This window comes from Amblyomma maculatum, chromosome 4, assembly GCF_055883805.1.
Source record: "Amblyomma maculatum isolate TAMU_Amacu chromosome 4, ASM5588380v1, whole genome shotgun sequence".
Lineage (NCBI taxonomy): Eukaryota > Metazoa > Arthropoda > Arachnida > Ixodida > Ixodidae > Amblyomma > Amblyomma maculatum.
In genome coordinates this window covers 180,177,296-180,193,840 of record NC_139347.1, presented here as the reverse complement: position 1 = coordinate 180,193,840, position 16,545 = coordinate 180,177,296, and the positions used below count along the sequence as shown (strand labels likewise).

At 44.6% G+C, this 16,545-nt stretch overlaps 1 protein-coding gene across 1 annotated transcript in view; it reads left to right on the top strand.

Moving 5' to 3' along the window:
- The window catches only part of LOC146193754 (ATP-dependent RNA helicase DDX54), a 108,271-nt gene that overhangs the window by 9,780 nt on the left and 81,946 nt on the right, over window positions 1-16,545 (top strand). Inside the window, exons 4-8 of the mRNA XM_084602812.1 lie at window positions 605-793; window positions 5,855-6,042; window positions 8,369-8,552; window positions 13,760-13,891; window positions 14,808-15,018. Of these exons, the coding sequence (XP_084458938.1) occupies window positions 605-793; window positions 5,855-6,042; window positions 8,369-8,552; window positions 13,760-13,891; window positions 14,808-15,018 (904 nt within the window). The remainder of the gene's footprint in view (window positions 1-604; window positions 794-5,854; window positions 6,043-8,368; window positions 8,553-13,759; window positions 13,892-14,807; window positions 15,019-16,545) is intronic.

Genomic DNA, 16,545 nt, shown 5'->3' with positions numbered 1-16,545 from the left:
ACTTTCCTTGTAGATCCTTGTTCATGTACTATGTGCACTGTGCCATCTCAATGCCTATGTGCGAAATATACTACCCGCTTTAGGAGGAGCAGTTTGAAAACTGAAAAGGGTCTATAAATGACAATGAAAGGGGCTGATTTACCATCCCGAGAGCAAAATGCAGTTTTTGTCTGAAGCATTATCTCTATGTGGGGCTTTGTCTGTGCAAGGGGTGAGAGAGATGAACCAGGAGTTGGTTACCTATTGCCTTTTCTGTAAGGCAATAGGTAATATAAACAATACCTTGGAGCAAACACTTCAGTGGTTTTAAAGGCAGTTTACAGCATTGGCACTTTTATCCTGAAGCCAATAATTAAAGAGTTGGCCAACTGGTCTTTACTAATAAATTCGCTTACTAGCATGGTAAGGATACTCAAAGCTAGGCCGCACGACTCTTGACAGCCCTCTGTTGGTTTCACTGGACATTTAGCCCTTGCTTATTTGAGAGCTTAGTTTAACCATACCCGATATATATGAACGACTAGCTAGAAACGCAGTTTCACACTGAACAGGAACCAAAGATGAATACGTAAGGTGTTTTCTTTTTGTACTCTTTTGTTTGTAGGCCATCCCCGTGGTGCTGGAAGGCCGTGACGTGGTGGCCATGGCACGGACGGGCAGTGGCAAGACGGCTGCCTTCCTGGTGCCCATCCTGGAGCGGTTGGGGGGCCGATCCCCGCACACTGGACCCCGTGCCCTGGTGCTGTCTCCCACCCGTGAGCTAGCCCTGCAGACGCACAAGTTTGCCAAAGAGGTGGGTGGCTTACCCTTCTCTTACTCTTGGTACCCCTTGGCACCCCTGAAGTGGTGCCAGGGATGACCAGGAGCTGGTATTTGAGAAATTTAGAACAGCGCGATCCGTGATCCGTCACCGTGTCCTGCTACCGGTGGGTATGATATGCGCCGATTGGTCCCGACGCGGCAGGTCTTTATGCCGACGTCAAGCATGCGACACCATCTAGCGCCATCAAGGGGATCTAGGCATATGCAGTGGAATGCATGGCGGCGAATCACGGAAATGGATTGTGTATCGCGGTATACTAGAACTCTCTATTGATATGTCTGAATGAAGATGTGCTAGGGGAAGTGTGCATGCCTTTTTACGTATGCATCCCATCTGTCCTTGCCAAAGAAACTTATGGGTTGCTGTGCCTACAATTTTATCTCCTACCGTTCAGCATTTTGATCAAAGTAAATGTATGTTGTAGTGTTTCCAAGCTCCTTTTTGCTCTTTAATTGGTTTGAGCCTCTGGTAGATACTCTGGTACAAAATCCTCTTTTGAGTCAGATTTACTCTGTGCGAAAAATATTTTTAACTGTTCTTCTATGTTCTCCTATGGTTCACAAGTTTCAACAGAGCAGCACAGAAATACTGACAAAACCGTCAAAGACAACAACAAAGCACTCAGTGCCAATTGCATGTATTGTTGCCTGCATGTGCTTTTATTTTTCATTCCAGTGGGTTTTTGCGCTAATTTCTTCAAGTCCCTTAGCCGTGGCTCAAAATTGTGAAAGCATCTTAACCCCTTAACCGTTTTGGACGACTATAGCTCGTCCTCGCTGAATAGGTTCTTCCCTTCAGCGTTTCGGACGAGCAGCGCTCATTTGTGGCTTAGATGGCATTTTGCTCGACAGATGGCAGCACTGACCTGTTAATTTCGTTTTTTTTTTCTACCACATAAATTTACGTATGGCAACATGGGTTTTAAATATGGCACCCGGCGGAGGCGACGCGTGCATTGCTGGCCCGTCTTCTCGGAAACGACACTTTTCTTCGTCGTCATCTTCTTCGGACAATCGCCATAACTCAGTGAAAGAGTTAAGAAATGGTTGGCTGTGGTCATTTTTTAATTTTTATTGCTCATTACTAGCAGGAAGTTGTTTTTCCGTATTGTGAGAAATAATAAAGTTCAATTTGCTAATTTGACTTCGTGCTTGCTTCAAATATTTTTAAAGATCGAATGCATGCTTTTTATTGCAATAATAACCGAAATCAGGACTAAAAAAAATAAGCAGTTTTGTTAAGAAATTCGTTGATATAACAAAACGGTGAAGGGATTAATAGCCTCCCATAAATCAGAATACATTCGGGCTCTGTTATAACGGACACAGATATAGTGATTTTTCGGATAAAGGGAAGTAAACGCAAAGTTTGGTTTGTCTCTGCTTTATTTCTGGGGGAGTTCTACCTGTATAATACAAAGAAAATTTAATGCTCATTTGGTTATAACAAAGCGGTTTTTCATATTCGTATGGCCAAAAATGCGTAAAGGAGTCGAAAATTGCTTCAAGAAATGCATTATTACGAGAGAAGTGTGTTTAAATCGCCCGCACTTCACTTTCAGTGCCATGTTGGGGCAGAAATAAAAACTAGTGCTCACTCTCCGACCCTCGAGTTCGTTGACTTCACCATGCAAAATGGCAGGGGCGTAAAGCAGTTCCTCTTGAACCTTTAGGATGGTCAAAGGCACGCGCAGTAAAAGGACGTTGGCGCAGACTTTGATGTTTTATCTAGCACTGTGTTGGCAGTCTTGAATGTGAGGCAGACAGTTGAAGACATCCCTTTCAAAGGTGCTGCGAAGAACGACAGAAAGCATGTTAGCCTTGTCACCACATCAAGCTGCGCTTCTGAATGTTACATTTGAGGCCTTCATCACTGCTGATGACAACTCTATTGTGGTGCAGTGGCACCCGAACTGACCTACCAAGAAATCATCAATCAGCTGATTTCTGTCAATGATACAAGTACTAAAGATGACAGTGAACCGGAAAGAGAATAATGGAGCTCTGAAAAGTGCAGAAGCTGTCGCCTTGGGGAATATTGTGCTGTTTATTTTATTTTTTTTAATAAGTCTGTCTGTGCGTGGGGGGCAACATACCTAGCTGTGTGTTCATTTTCGGTCTCCTCAAAATAGAATGAAAGGCAAGGTTTCACTCCTCTGTGTTGTTCATATTAGAACACCTTTTGCTTGGTTTTATTAGCAGACTTGTTTGCAGGAATTTGTATGCATACTTTTAAGACTAATATCGGATGAAATGAACTAATTTTCTCACTCAATCGAACTTCATTATAATGATGTTCGACTGTATAAATTTTGTCACCAGTTCGTTGTGAACAGCTTAGTTATTATAAATTGAATAAAAGCTAAGTTAACCTATCTTCTTCTACATTTCGAACTGTTTAAATGCGTGCTTTCTAATGCGTGTTACACAGGAAATTGTGGTATTTCCAAGGCACATGAGAAAATTAGAGTCCTTTACCTTTCTATCATTTGTCTCTGTGTGTTGGTAGCAATACAGTCGAACCCGGATATATCAAACTCGGAGGGGATCGCGAAATAGTTCGATATATCGATAATTCGATATACAGAAATCGGCTTGTGACGGCACTTACGATGCGGAAAAACGATACCGTATTTGTCGCCTAATCAACCCACTCGCATAATGAACCCACCCTCCACTTTTGCACCGAGAATTTGAAGAAAAAAAAATGCTTTAAGGCCAGCTCGCTCACATGCAAGCGATCTCAGCAACGAGCGTCAGCGACAGAGCGAAAAATTTCAAACTTGTTGGAACTGCGTCCCTCTCGCTGCTCGAGCCACCGCGGCAGCTCGAAACAAGGTTTCTGTGTCGCCGCGGCAGAATCGCGCGAGCATTTTCGCTTGCATTTCCATGGCGCGCGTCACTCCGTTTCGGTTGTCTCATCCACAGCTCATTTCTTGGCAGTGTGCCAAGATGCTGCGCAGCGATAACATCGGGCCGCGTTTATCTTTTGATAGCTCCTGGGGTGGCGGGGAGCGAACTTGGCAGAGTACCCGTGATGGCTTGATTGCACAAGCCTGGTTCGATTTATCACGCCGCGCTTGGGGCGGGCGGGCGTCATGGTTGCAGCAGCTGACCGCGTGCTTTTGTTGATTCATACATGCAAGAATAAACGACTCCCGCAAAATTTAAAAAAAAAAAAAAATCCTGCCGTTTCTTAACGTCCGAACAGCACAACGATAAGAAAGGATGACTCGCAAAAAAAAAAAAGAAAAAAAGCTGCCGCTTTTTAACGTCCGCAGGCGCCATAGAGAGTTCGCAACACACGTTGGAGAAAGCGTCCGACGCCTGTCTGAAAACGGGCTAAGCTGGCTTGGCGCATGCGTAGCGCGTGCTGAAGGAGAGGATAGCTCTGCAAAAGGATGGGCACACCCACGCACATGGTGTGCAGCTTGCAAACGTCATGTGTTGGATAACTGCAGATGCGCGCGCCTTCGGGGAATGGGCGGGCCGGCGCTGCGCAGACCAGCCGTCACCGAACTTTATCCTCTCATTCCTTCCGCGCGTGGCTTGAAAACGTCATGCGGCAAACGTCCAAGGGTGATGCGATCGTCATTGGGGAAGGCACACTTTCCAGTGCCTGGTGCGGAGTTCGATATATCGAACGACTAGTGAAATTAAGTTCGATATATGGCGCGGCTTTCCCATACTTTAACATGGGATTTTCAAGGGGATATTCCGTGAGTTCGATATAACCAAAGTGTGATATATCCGGGTTCGATATAACCGGGTTCGACTGTATTACATTCGCCATGAATAGAGCGTGAATTTGCTTGCTGTTCTTGAACTCCACGATAAAACATGCTGACGCTGATTCCCATTTTTTCTGAAAGTTCCTCGGAAGCAGGAAATAATGTGCATACGAAACCCTCTTGATGACTTAGACATTCTAAAAGTAGCTGAGAAATGGTTTTCAAGGAGACCAAACATTTTTTCATGACTTCTGCTCCTGCAATTCTTGTGACAAAAATTTTTGCTCAGTCTAGGGAGGACGTGCAACATATCGGGAAGAACAAGTAGAAGAAATACTTGGGAGCATACACAAAGGCACTGTTCATTATGCAGCACAGAGGAGGACAAAAGAAAATCAGGCGGTGGTTGTAGGGTGCCAACGAGAATTGTACTTGAAGCAGCTTTTCGATTTACTTCATCAGCCATTGTATATCAGTGACGTCAACAAAATTTTTGCTCTGTGCTGTGTTATTTTGATACCATGGCATCTGATGGTATGTGTTTCTCTGTGTAGGAAGAGCACTGAACAATGGTAGAGGGGCGGAAGGGAAAGCTCAGTTTTGCAGGTCGAGTCAGTGTTTCGACAAGTGGACTTCTCTTCGTCTGGGCGGAGCGATCATCACTGGCAGGAGTTTAACTATGCTTTTGCTTCTGAAGAAGAAAAGCTGAGGAGGGGGATAGTGGGTGAGGAGGAAGTAGGTCAAGGAGTGAAAAAAATGTTTCTTCTGTATGTATTTCTTAGCCTGGAACCGGTGATCCTGTGGCCTGAAAAAGAAATAGAAGCGGCAGTACTACCAGGAAAAACTACAATGAGGAGTGGATGTTTACTGAGCACCTAAAGCAGGTTCGGTACAGACACCCCTTTCTTGAAAAGGGACAGGCATTCCAAAGGATCCTGATAAGGAATACATATGCAGGGGAACAGCTCCGCAAAAGGGGGGAAAAGGACAAAGAAATAGAATAGTAACAGGACAGTGAACCACATCTGCTACGAAAATAAAAATAAAAAAAGGTTCTAGGGCCAACTAAAGCAGGAAGCCAAATCTTGTCAAAACATTGGCTCGACCTGCGAACTGAGGCTTCCCTTCCCCCCCCTCTACCCTTGTTCAGTGTTCTTTCATACCGTGTAGTCATATTCTTCCTCTCGTTCTACCTGGATTCTCTGCATAGGAAGGTTATTTTTACTGTCACATTTCAGAAGGGCAAAGAGCAATAAAGGTGTTTGGTAGGTTTCCTGGAAAAGAGCTTTATTTGTTTGCAGTTGGGCAAGTTCACTGACCTTCGGTCAACAGTGATCCTAGGTGGTGACAGCATGGAGGACCAGTTTGAGGCACTGCACGAAAACCCTGACCTACTCATCGCCACACCGGGGCGTTTCCTGCACGTTGTGATGGAGATGAGCTTGCGGCTCAACTCTGTCAAATATGTCGTCTTTGACGAGGCTGACAGGTATGGCTCCTAGAGTTCTTGGTCTCTTTCTCTTGTGCTTTGCTGATTGAGATAGACATAAAGGAGCGTTTACAGTTGAAGCTAGATCAGCAAAATCGATAAACTCTGGCATTTTTTTTTTTTTTTTTGCATGTAGGTGTCTGTTACATGCAGTTCTCATTGAAGAGATTTTTGGGTATTACGGAAACAAAGCCATTGTAACAGTTCAGTGCAGGTGATCTTACTTAGCCAATTGAAATTATTCCCAGTTTCCTTAAAACCATACCTAATAACAGTGCAGTGAACACTTTGAGGTGCACAGTATGTCTCAAAGTTGTTGCAAACTGCCAAAATAACTAGTTTATTGGTCACATGTTGCAGAAGCTTCTCTTCTATTTAGCTTTTTTCTGCAACACAACCTATGCAAAGTGGAAAGAGACCTGTATGATGGTGCAGCTCTGAAAATAATGAAAAAAAAAAAAGAAACATTGTCAATAAGAACTGCATGACTGCATTTAGGGGTCATGCACTGCCATAATATCTGCCTCTGGTATCTTGCACGTGCTCATTAGTGTACAGTCGTAAGGTACCACATTATGTGAAATACCACCCTGTATGGATACTATAAAGCCCCTCTGTGAATATGCCTGCGTTGACTAGAAGCCTGTCTAACTTGCACTTCAAAGCTCCTGGGTTGAATTCCCATTTTATCCTCTGTAAAGCTTCCGCCTACTCAGCTATGTCATGTTGTCTCGTGACATCACAGAATCTGCAAAGCATTTAGTCCCCGGCTATGTCACAGAAGCGCACTTGTGATGTCTCACTCACAAAATGTCAATAAGGAAATAGGGGCGCACGGTATTATTGAGTGATAGTCCTATCGCACAGCCACTTTCAAAGGCTATTTATTGAGTCAAGGCCTGTGAGATCCTCAGTTACAGTCAAACTCGAAAAAGTTGTCTCACTGTTACATAGCAAACTCGATCACAGTCAAGCTATTCCATCTTTTCACACCAAGGTGATGTAGTGTCATTATCACCCTAAGTAAAACCTCGTTACAAGAGACACTCAAGGGACCTGAAAAACATGTCTCTTGTAAGCAAGGTCTCTTGTAACCAAAAATTGTAAAAGCACTGTGTTGATCAGTTTAAGTGCGCGTTAGCATATAAATGCATTCACACGCATTAACAGGAAATTGTTCAGGAAAGCTTAAAGCAGTTATTTATACTAGTATGTATTTTTGTGAGTGCAGAGTGTATTCCTTCCCAAATTCTGGAGGTAAAGCACTTCACTTTGCAAGCCTTCCTATTGCTCTAATACCTTTGAGAGTGCAAAGTGTATTCCTTCCCAAATTCTGGAGGTAAAGCACTTCACTTTGTAAGCCTTCCTATTGCCCTAATACCTTTGACGCACTCTCACATGCTCGTCACCCTCAGATGCTTACAGGCTCATCACCCTCAGATGATTCACAAAGAGAAAGACATCAGGAGTCTGTGCTTTCATCTTGTGATCAAATTTTAACAGTGAGGAGTTAAAAATGCTGAATGTCCTTCATGCATTTTGATTTGCTTCGTAGGTAACAGTAATGCGATGCCGTTTTGACTTTCCAGTCATGGGGAAGCACTCAGTTCCTGACATACACAACAAAAAAGACACTGATATGGAACAGAATTTAGCTAAGAGAATCTGAAGTACATCATGTACGAGTTTGTACGTTCCAGATGCATTGCATGGGCACACCTGGGTTGTGTCTCTTCTAAATAGTGAAGAATTTACTCCACGAACCTGAAAAAGTTGTCCTTAGTAACCGAGTGTCTCTTGTAACCATGTCTCTTGTATGCAATGTTGTTAACATGGCAGACATAGGAAAACCAACCAAACAATTTTCAAATGTCTCTTATAACCGAGTGTCTCTTGTAACAGTGTCTCTTGTAACGAGATTTAACTTAACTTTGCAGTCTTGCAAGCAATAAGCATGGAATTTTAACATCGCAAAGCTTAAAACAAGGTTGTTTTTTATCACAATAATATTATTATTCCTAAAATGATTGAAATAGGCATTAAAACTGTTAATCTAGCAGCGCTTAAATACCTTTGAGTCGCTAGGCCATTGATTTGAGGGCCTTTGCAATTCCCGTGCAACAGGGGCATTAATGTCTCAAAAGTGGGGTTCTTCTTTGGTTAGGTTAAGTTCAGCACAAGCACCGTGTGTGCGGCACTAATGCAGCAGTTTTCACTGGTGTGCGTTTCAGTTGCAGCTTAACTTTGTGGGATTGGTTATTAGTAGCATGCACGTGCAGTGCATCCTGTGATCCTTTGCATCGGGGATTCTCGCACTTGCGCGCAGGCTGTTTGAGATGGGCTTCCAGGAGCAGCTCAATGAGATCCTCCACCGGCTGCCCGAGGGCCGCCAGACACTGCTCTTCTCGGCGACCCTGCCCCGGCTCCTGGTGGACTTTGCCCGGGCGGGCCTCTCCGAGCCCGTGCTCATCCGCCTCGACGTTGAGGACAAGCTCAGCGACCAGCTCAAGGTCTGGCCTCCCCCATTGCACTCATGATGTTGTGGCATATTTCAGAGGCGTTTAGATCAACTCGGGCTTGCCAGCAAGAATGTGCTTTAAGGGAAGGTTCATTTGGTACACTGCTGGCACTTGGCCTGGTGCTTTTGCATGGTGGCGGTGCTATGCGGAAAAGCCAGCCTGTGTGGTGCCCGATTTTTCTCAATCTTCGGAATCACTGAGAGCGCCTTCGAAATGGAACTATAGCTTTGGAAACAGTCTCCTTATATGTTTAGTAAATGTCAGCAAGTTGCCATTCCCTCACTGACCAAATTACACTGCTTTTGTTGTTTTTAATGAAATTTTGCATTGTGATTTTTGGTTATATCGAGCTATTTGGCAACTTTTTACTTGTTTGTGATAATGCAGTTAGACTGAAAAAAAAAAAAAAGAGAGAGACACAGAAGAGCCCTGCTAATCTACGAGTGCACTTATCCCTTCTCAGTTGATAGGTATGTACAAGGTGTGCTTGAAGGGGCAGTGTATTCTGTCGATTTCATGAGGCCCTGCCAAAATAGTACCCCTTGCTGTCGTGAAGGAAGCAAATGCTTACTGAAGCCAAGCAAAGTATGGGGAACATTTTTTCTTTAGTTTTACTATCTGTTGTGTTGGTTGGTGGGACACGACTGTAGCGATGTCATTTTCAGCTAAAAAGTATTAGAAACTATAGCAAGAGACAACCGCATGTCTCCGAAGACACCCGAACCCTAAAGCGTGAGTACCTTCCGTTCACTCTTTATTAGTGAATAGAACTCTGGGAACCGTGGTAGTACCGTAAAAATGAACAAGTACACCTTGCGTGGTGTCAGAACCATGTGCGATATCAAGACTGCAAAAACAGCACGCAGTGTTTTTGAAAGGAAAGTCGTCTTATCTGCCGAAAGTACCAGCATGGCGTAAAGCGCTGTCGGACTGGATGAGGCAAAGAGAGTTTGCAGCTACTTTCACTGAAAGGCTGGAATGGGCCTCTCAAGCGACGCTGGCCACACTTGTATTGTGGCCGCTTTGCCAGCATTCCCAAGGAACTCGTCGGTCATGCTTTAAAGACGTGCGCTGTTCCGAATGTGTTTAGAAGTGCTGAAGCAGATTTTCTACAGGAAGGTGGCTCTAGCAAGGTACCCATAGCAGATAGTACACCGAACGGCCATGATCGCTAAAGCACTGAATCCGAAAACACTTCAGAAGCACAACTACGCACAGTGCCGGGGCAGTTCATGCCCGTCCATGTGCTGCAGTCCTGTGCACAAGCTGGAAGTGGAGTACTGGTCATGAGCTGCTCTTGTCATCACAGCGTGAAGTTCTTTGCATGTTGGCGTGAGAAGGGGAGTGCAATGTATCACCATGCACATGGAGGTGCAATGTCTGGTGGGAGGTGGCATTGGAGTTGCAAGAGCAGAGTGTACAGTAAAACCTCATTGATATATATTTTTTTTAAATGTGGAGAAAAATTTATCTGGGAAAACGTATGGTTCGAACTGTCCTATTCTGAAAAATTTAACTGTGGAAGGAAGTACAAAGGCATTTAATACTTGAGGCTTTCACTGCATAAAACTGTACTTTAGTATGTAGGCATCAAATGTGAAGAGATTCCTTTTTAACTCTTGCAGAATTCAGTCCGTGTTTGCATTATTTTAAGCGCAGAAGTGATTTAGGAACAAATCAGATTCGTAGAAAGCAATGACAAGCCAGGATCGCTTCCTTGGTTGCTTCCTGATGCTTTGCCCCTTTACACCAGTGATATGTGAAGAAGCCACTGCAATGTCGCGCAGTCTGCATGCTTTTTTCTCATGCTGTGTCCCCCAACCCAGCGCCCGCTCTTATGCAAGCGAATACTTGTAGTCATCGAATGCTTCATTTCTATGCCTTTAAGGCAGCGCAAAGAAGCCACCTCGTTTCTCCTCATGACCATGCTTCCACGGAACTGGGCGCCTCACATGCTGGCTCGTTGGCTTTCTTTGGTGCGTCGCCGCTTTGCACCTAGGACTGCAGGAAAGCAAGTGCGAGTGCTGCTGATAAGATTTTTATGCCATGACCACTCGTTAGCACATGTCCGGCTGATCGCAAAATGTATTATATGACCACAGTTTGTCGAACTTTAGAACAGAGCAGGCGGGAAATCATCTTATCTGGGAATGCATTAACCAGGAGAGGATAGTGTAACTCTATGGAAGATTTTTTACTGCCCACGATTTTCAGTGTATGAAACGGGAAATCGTATGAACCGGGAACATATCAACAAGGGTCTACTGTGTATGCCTTGCGAGGCAACTGTGAATCATTTTTTTGTATCCAAAATCGCACCTCATATTATGTGTAAGCAGGTACTACAGTCACCGACCATTTTTTTTTTTACTTGTTGAGACCCGGGAAATGGTCCAAATATTCAAACAGTTCGAAAAATTTGTGAAGTTGAAAAAGATCACTTCTGCGAAAAACCACCTTTATTTATCACGAACTTAGCCGCTCCCCATGTTTCGTTTATATGCTGATAATAGGGAGTTATAGCGTAGCGTGATCTGCTACTGTGATCGACCTCCACGAGCCACCTGTGTGCGCACTCTGACTGATTGCAGATGTGGCGGGTGTGCGTGCCACCAGGAAACATGCAACCCGCTCAAGGTGGCCACCGCATGTGCAGTGGTGCCCCGTAGAAGCAGATCATGCTAAGCTGTAACCAAGATAACCCTACAGTTAGAATATCTCGGCCAGTCATGCTTTCGTCATGTCTGTGCCACTTCACGACGTGCCGCAGCTCATGCCGCGAAGGAATGCACGTACCGCGCGAAACAATAACATTAAGTTTCCATGGTTAATGGTGGTTTTAAAGACTGCGAGGTAAAGCTCACGGGAAAAAAAGTGAGTGGAACAACAGCCCCCACGAATCATGAATGCACCGTCCCCCCCCCCCTCCCTTTGTTTCTTTCCCGCGCGGGTAGTGGCAGGTGACGTCAGAGCTGGCCATGGCATATGGCGCTCATATTCCATTTCAGTCTGAGTGCGCACTGTTAGTAGGCTGCCGCGATGAAAACATCGAGCATTTGCTTATTGGCACTTCCTCAAATGGCAGCAATGAACAAAATGCCAAGCTAGTCTGTTCGAATAACTCTGCTTTGCCTAGCTTTCATGGCCACGCAAAACTGGTTGTTTGCAAAAACGATGCCCTCTCGCATCTGACTGATGCCGAAAAAACAAGATTTCGGCCGGAAAACGACCTCCACAGTATTCATCATCATCATCATCATCAGCCTGACTATACCCACTGTAGGGCAAAGGCCTCTCCCATATTTCTCCAATTAACCCGGTTTTGTGCTAGCTGCATCCACTTGACTCCTGCGAACTTCTTAACCTCATCCGCCCACCTAACTTTCTGCCGCCCCTTGCTACGCTTTCCTTCCCTTGGAATCCAGTTTGTTGCCCGAAGCGACCATCGGTTATCCTGTCTTCACACTACATGTCCTGCCCATGCCCATTTCTTCTTCTTAATTTCCACCAGAATGTCGGTAACCTGAGTTATTTCTTTGACCCACTCTGCACGCTTCCTATCTCTTAATGTTACCCCTACCATTTTTCGTTCCATAGCCCTCTGGGTTGTCCTCAACTTAAGTTCTCCCTCTTGGTTAGCCTCCACGTTTCAGCCCCATAACCTCCACAGTATTGCTTGTGCCAAATTTGGTCCGAAAAATCAAACTTTTCGACACCATAGGGTCCGAAATATTGTTTGTAAAAATGTGCACGCTCCTATGAGCTGCGTGACAGTTCTTGAATAAAGTCTGAAATATAGCGCAAGTCCGAAAAATCGGTCGGCTACTGTATGTGGATGCTTTTACAGCATTTGCTGTTCAGAGAGTGCAAACTATCAAAAGTTAAGCCACACACACTACTGCAGCACTCTTAAAAAGGAAGGCCGTGGGTTTGAATCCCACCAGTTGCGTGTCATGTTGTTGTCGTTTCGTCTACCGCGATATACTTGATTCTAAGCCACATCTGCTTTTTGTCAGAAAAAAAGTGTGCAATGTTTTAAACTGTAACAAAGGAAAGATTTTCATATTTCAATAAAGAGCCAAATCTTTTGACTTGCAACAGTCAATCTTTATTGCAACCGCTCTGGTGTCATGATGAAGTAAATGGTACATCCGAAACAGAAATCTACACCTTTATTATAACGTTTTCGTTATAGGCTGCTGCAAGCTTCATATTTCTTCACAACTGGCACTTTGTTCGAAACGAAATCAGACTATCATGGAAGGGATAGTTCACAGGCTTGTCAATATCCAGCACTGCTGTCAACTCACAAGAATTAGCAAGCCACCATTTTATGCTCCGAGTGATAGTACAGTGTTGGGGACAAAATATAGTTAATTTCCTTAGTCGCGTCTTATGCCCGCATCATTTATTTATAGGTTGTGGTTGTTGTTGTTTTTTGTAGAAAATAGGTGTATGTTAGAATCTAGCAAGTATGACACCTTTCTCTAATTATCTTTCTTGTGAATATGATTGTGTCACTGATAAGTAATAACGCATTTATATTAGCACTGCAAATAAAACTAGACACAAAGTGCTGCTCTGTGCTTTCCTTGGTTTCTGTTATCTTCCTTCAGACATGTATTTATCATAACAAGCACCCTCGTCTTGTCTGCAACTTCTGTGTTTGCTCAAGAAGCCTGTGCTTCCACATAAAACGTTTCTCAATAAGGCATCTTTATTGAACTGGGCTCACAACAAAAAGTGATGCTCTGAAGCACATTCATGAGCTTAAATTTCTCCAGTATGGTATAGTTCAACAAAGAGTTTAGACTGAGCTCGCCCATAGAGCTTTAGCAGCTGCCCTGACCATATCTGTTCCAGACAGCACCACGAGTTCATACCACCGGTATACCACATTTTAGAAACTGATGCAGTAAGCCACATTGGAATAAACAGAAGCTTTACTCTCAGCTAATAAAAGACCGCATTGTATTTGCTTGCTTAGTAATATGGTAACTTCTTGTTCAAGACTTTGTGTTAAGTTGACCTCGTGGATTGTCCTCAAAATAGGCTGTGCTTCGTGTGCTGGTACTAGTGAGTATGAGCTTCATTGGGTCATTTTGGAGCCAGCCTTGTTCTGACGAGTGTGTTAAGAAACCACGGCATAGTTCTAGTGGTTTTTCACATTAGCAGTCGTTCTCCTGATTCCTCTCCAGACGGTGTACGTGATGTGCCGCAACAATGACAAGACGTCCATCCTGCTTCATCTGCTCAAACGAGTCGTCAAACCCGATGAGCTTACCTTCGTCTTTGTTGCCACCCGCCATCACGCCGAGTACCTTCGGGATGTGAGTTACCCTCGTCACTGTTTTGTCTGAGGGCATTGCTTGCTGCCAGAGAAAATTTTTCATTCTTCAAACCAAGGGAAGAAAACATCGTTTCTACAGCAGTGGCTGCCGTGCCACAAATTCTTACCCTGATGCTTGGTGCTTTTATGCTGCACAACTCTGTTCCCTTTTGTCCTTTCCTTTTTCCCCCTTTCTCACATACTTCCTGCCTACTGTGGATCTTTCTTTAGATCACGCTGTAAAAATCTCAAAGAACCGAAAAAAAAAAAAAAAAAAAAGTTGCTGCTTATGTATTGCTGATCCGGTTCCAAATGTAGCTCGAGATGCTTTCTGAAGCAGATTATTTGAGACCGGAATTCACATTATGTGTGTGCAAACGCTGTAAAATCGCGTTTAACAGGTGTAAGTATCTTCCCATGCTAGCTTGCTTAAGCAGATGGGGCAGCTAGCTAGTCAAGTTTAGCTCATAGTAAGCTGCTCATGGCATGTACAGAACTTAGTTCATTAATGGATTCTTTCTTCTGAGTGAATTCAAACTAATAGATGAATCACGTTCCCATCACTGTATCATTATTTGTGTGCAAACCCAATTCTTATGCTTGAAAAATATAATGTGGCTGCTTGCACGAAATTCTGCAAAAAAAAAAAAGGAAAAAAGCTGAAATCTGTGGTTTCTAGCAGAATTGCAGGAAACTAGTGGTCATAGGCTTAGTGTGCCCACCAAGCACTGTTGAGGAATGAGTATTTTTGACAAAAATGAGTTTTGAGTTTAGTCAAACTGGGAGATCTGTTCTGTCAGGGCAGTGGATAGACTAGTCTCTTTGAAGCTTCATTCTCCATCTTTGCTCTGTTCCTCTTTTTTTTTTCTTCATTTCTGCCGTCCTCCACCTGTGTTCTTGACACACGCAATGTGAAGATCCTGGAGCGTGCTGGTGTGCCCTGCACGTACGTGTACAGCAGCCTGGACCAGGCTGCCCGACGCATCAACGTGTCCAAGTTCCGGGCGCGCCAGGTGCCCGTTATGCTGGTCACGGACGTGGCTGCCCGGGGCCTCGACATCCCCCTGCTGGACAATGTGGTCAACTACAGTTTCCCACCCCGGCCAAAACTGTTCGTGCACCGCGTCGGTGGGTGGTCTGCCCTTCGGGGCACTCTCCAGTTCCTCAGTGTTCTCTGTCAGAAGTGAATGCAACTGTATGTGCCACTTGCTGCTGCGGCCGCTTCTTAATTAAGCCATCTCAGTTTCTGTGAGTTCTCAGCACCCCTAGGAACACCCAGCTTTAAGGCATTGGTTAGTCTTTTGAGCTTTTTGTGTAATAAATCCATTCAGGCCTCTACATTTGCCTTTTCTTTTGGCATATTTTTCTGTGTGACTACATCACACTGTAATTATAAGTTATAACAGACCGAGCTTATAATCATTTAAACGAGTCATGAGATTAATCAGGGCAGTTCTTGGTGAAACATGCCTGTATGTATTTTTTTTTTCACACACACACACTAGGGATGAATGTCAACTCACATGAGGATCTTCGGCGCATTCTTAAAGCAAAGATTGAGGATCCTTGCCAGTGCATCTCCAGTACATGGTCAAGTGGTGCACGTGCCAACAGCTGCAATAAAGAAAATCACCTATAAGACAAACAACCTTGGCCAGGGGGCGCTGCATTGTTCTATGTGCCAGCACCCTTCATGGAGACCTCGTGAAAACCTCCATGCAGCGCTGCCGCATTGTCTGCTCCACGCTGCAATCAAGCACGTGTTTATGTGCGGGAGTGCAGGCTTGGCTATGATTCTCTGCAAGAAGACTGCACCCTTGCTTTCTCTGAACAGCGGGAACAGAGATATCGGGACATTTGCATTATTCTCGACTCTCCTGCACTTTAACAGCGTAAGAGTTGCCACCTAGGGTCCCTCAAAACACCTGTAGCTTGCTTCTCGCCTTCGAGTAGCGATGCCGCATTCATGATTTCTTCTCATTTTTTTTTTTCTCAGAGCCTGCAGACACACGCGCTTTGAAAACAATGTCTGCAGCTCGTTTTTCAAGACCTGAAGTGTGGCGCGCAGTGGTAACATCTTATCAGCTTATCACAATTCCTCACTTTTGAAAACACCAATAAAAAATACATTTCCAACCGGCCTTTTTCATCAGCCCAGGAACCAAAAATCGCAAATACAGTAAAAGCTCGTTAATTCAAATTCCACGGGGCCGCCAGGCCAGTTCGAATTAACCAAAATTCGAACTAATGAAAGTGAGCAAAAATGAAGGCGTTAGATGCCCGGAGGGCGCGAAAAACATTTATTTAGCAAAAAAGTCTGTTATCATCATCTGCTTCTTCTCTCTGAGGGCTACCGTACTCACTCGGTCTTCTAGCATGCGAATGCGACGCAGGGAGTCTTCTTCCCCCTCTTCAAAGCTGAAGAAAAGGCGCGCGACATTCAGCGCTCCCATAACTTCTGCCGCGGATGGACGCACGGGCTCTTGCTCCTCGTCGTCGTCCTCGTCTTCTGGCTCTTCTGGGACAGACTGCTCCCCAACAATTTCAGCGACAATGTCCTCATCACTTAGGGCACCGCACACTGCTGCATCGCTGTCTACTCCAACGTAATCATCAAAACTGACGTCCTGCAGCACAGCACGCACAGCCGCAGGC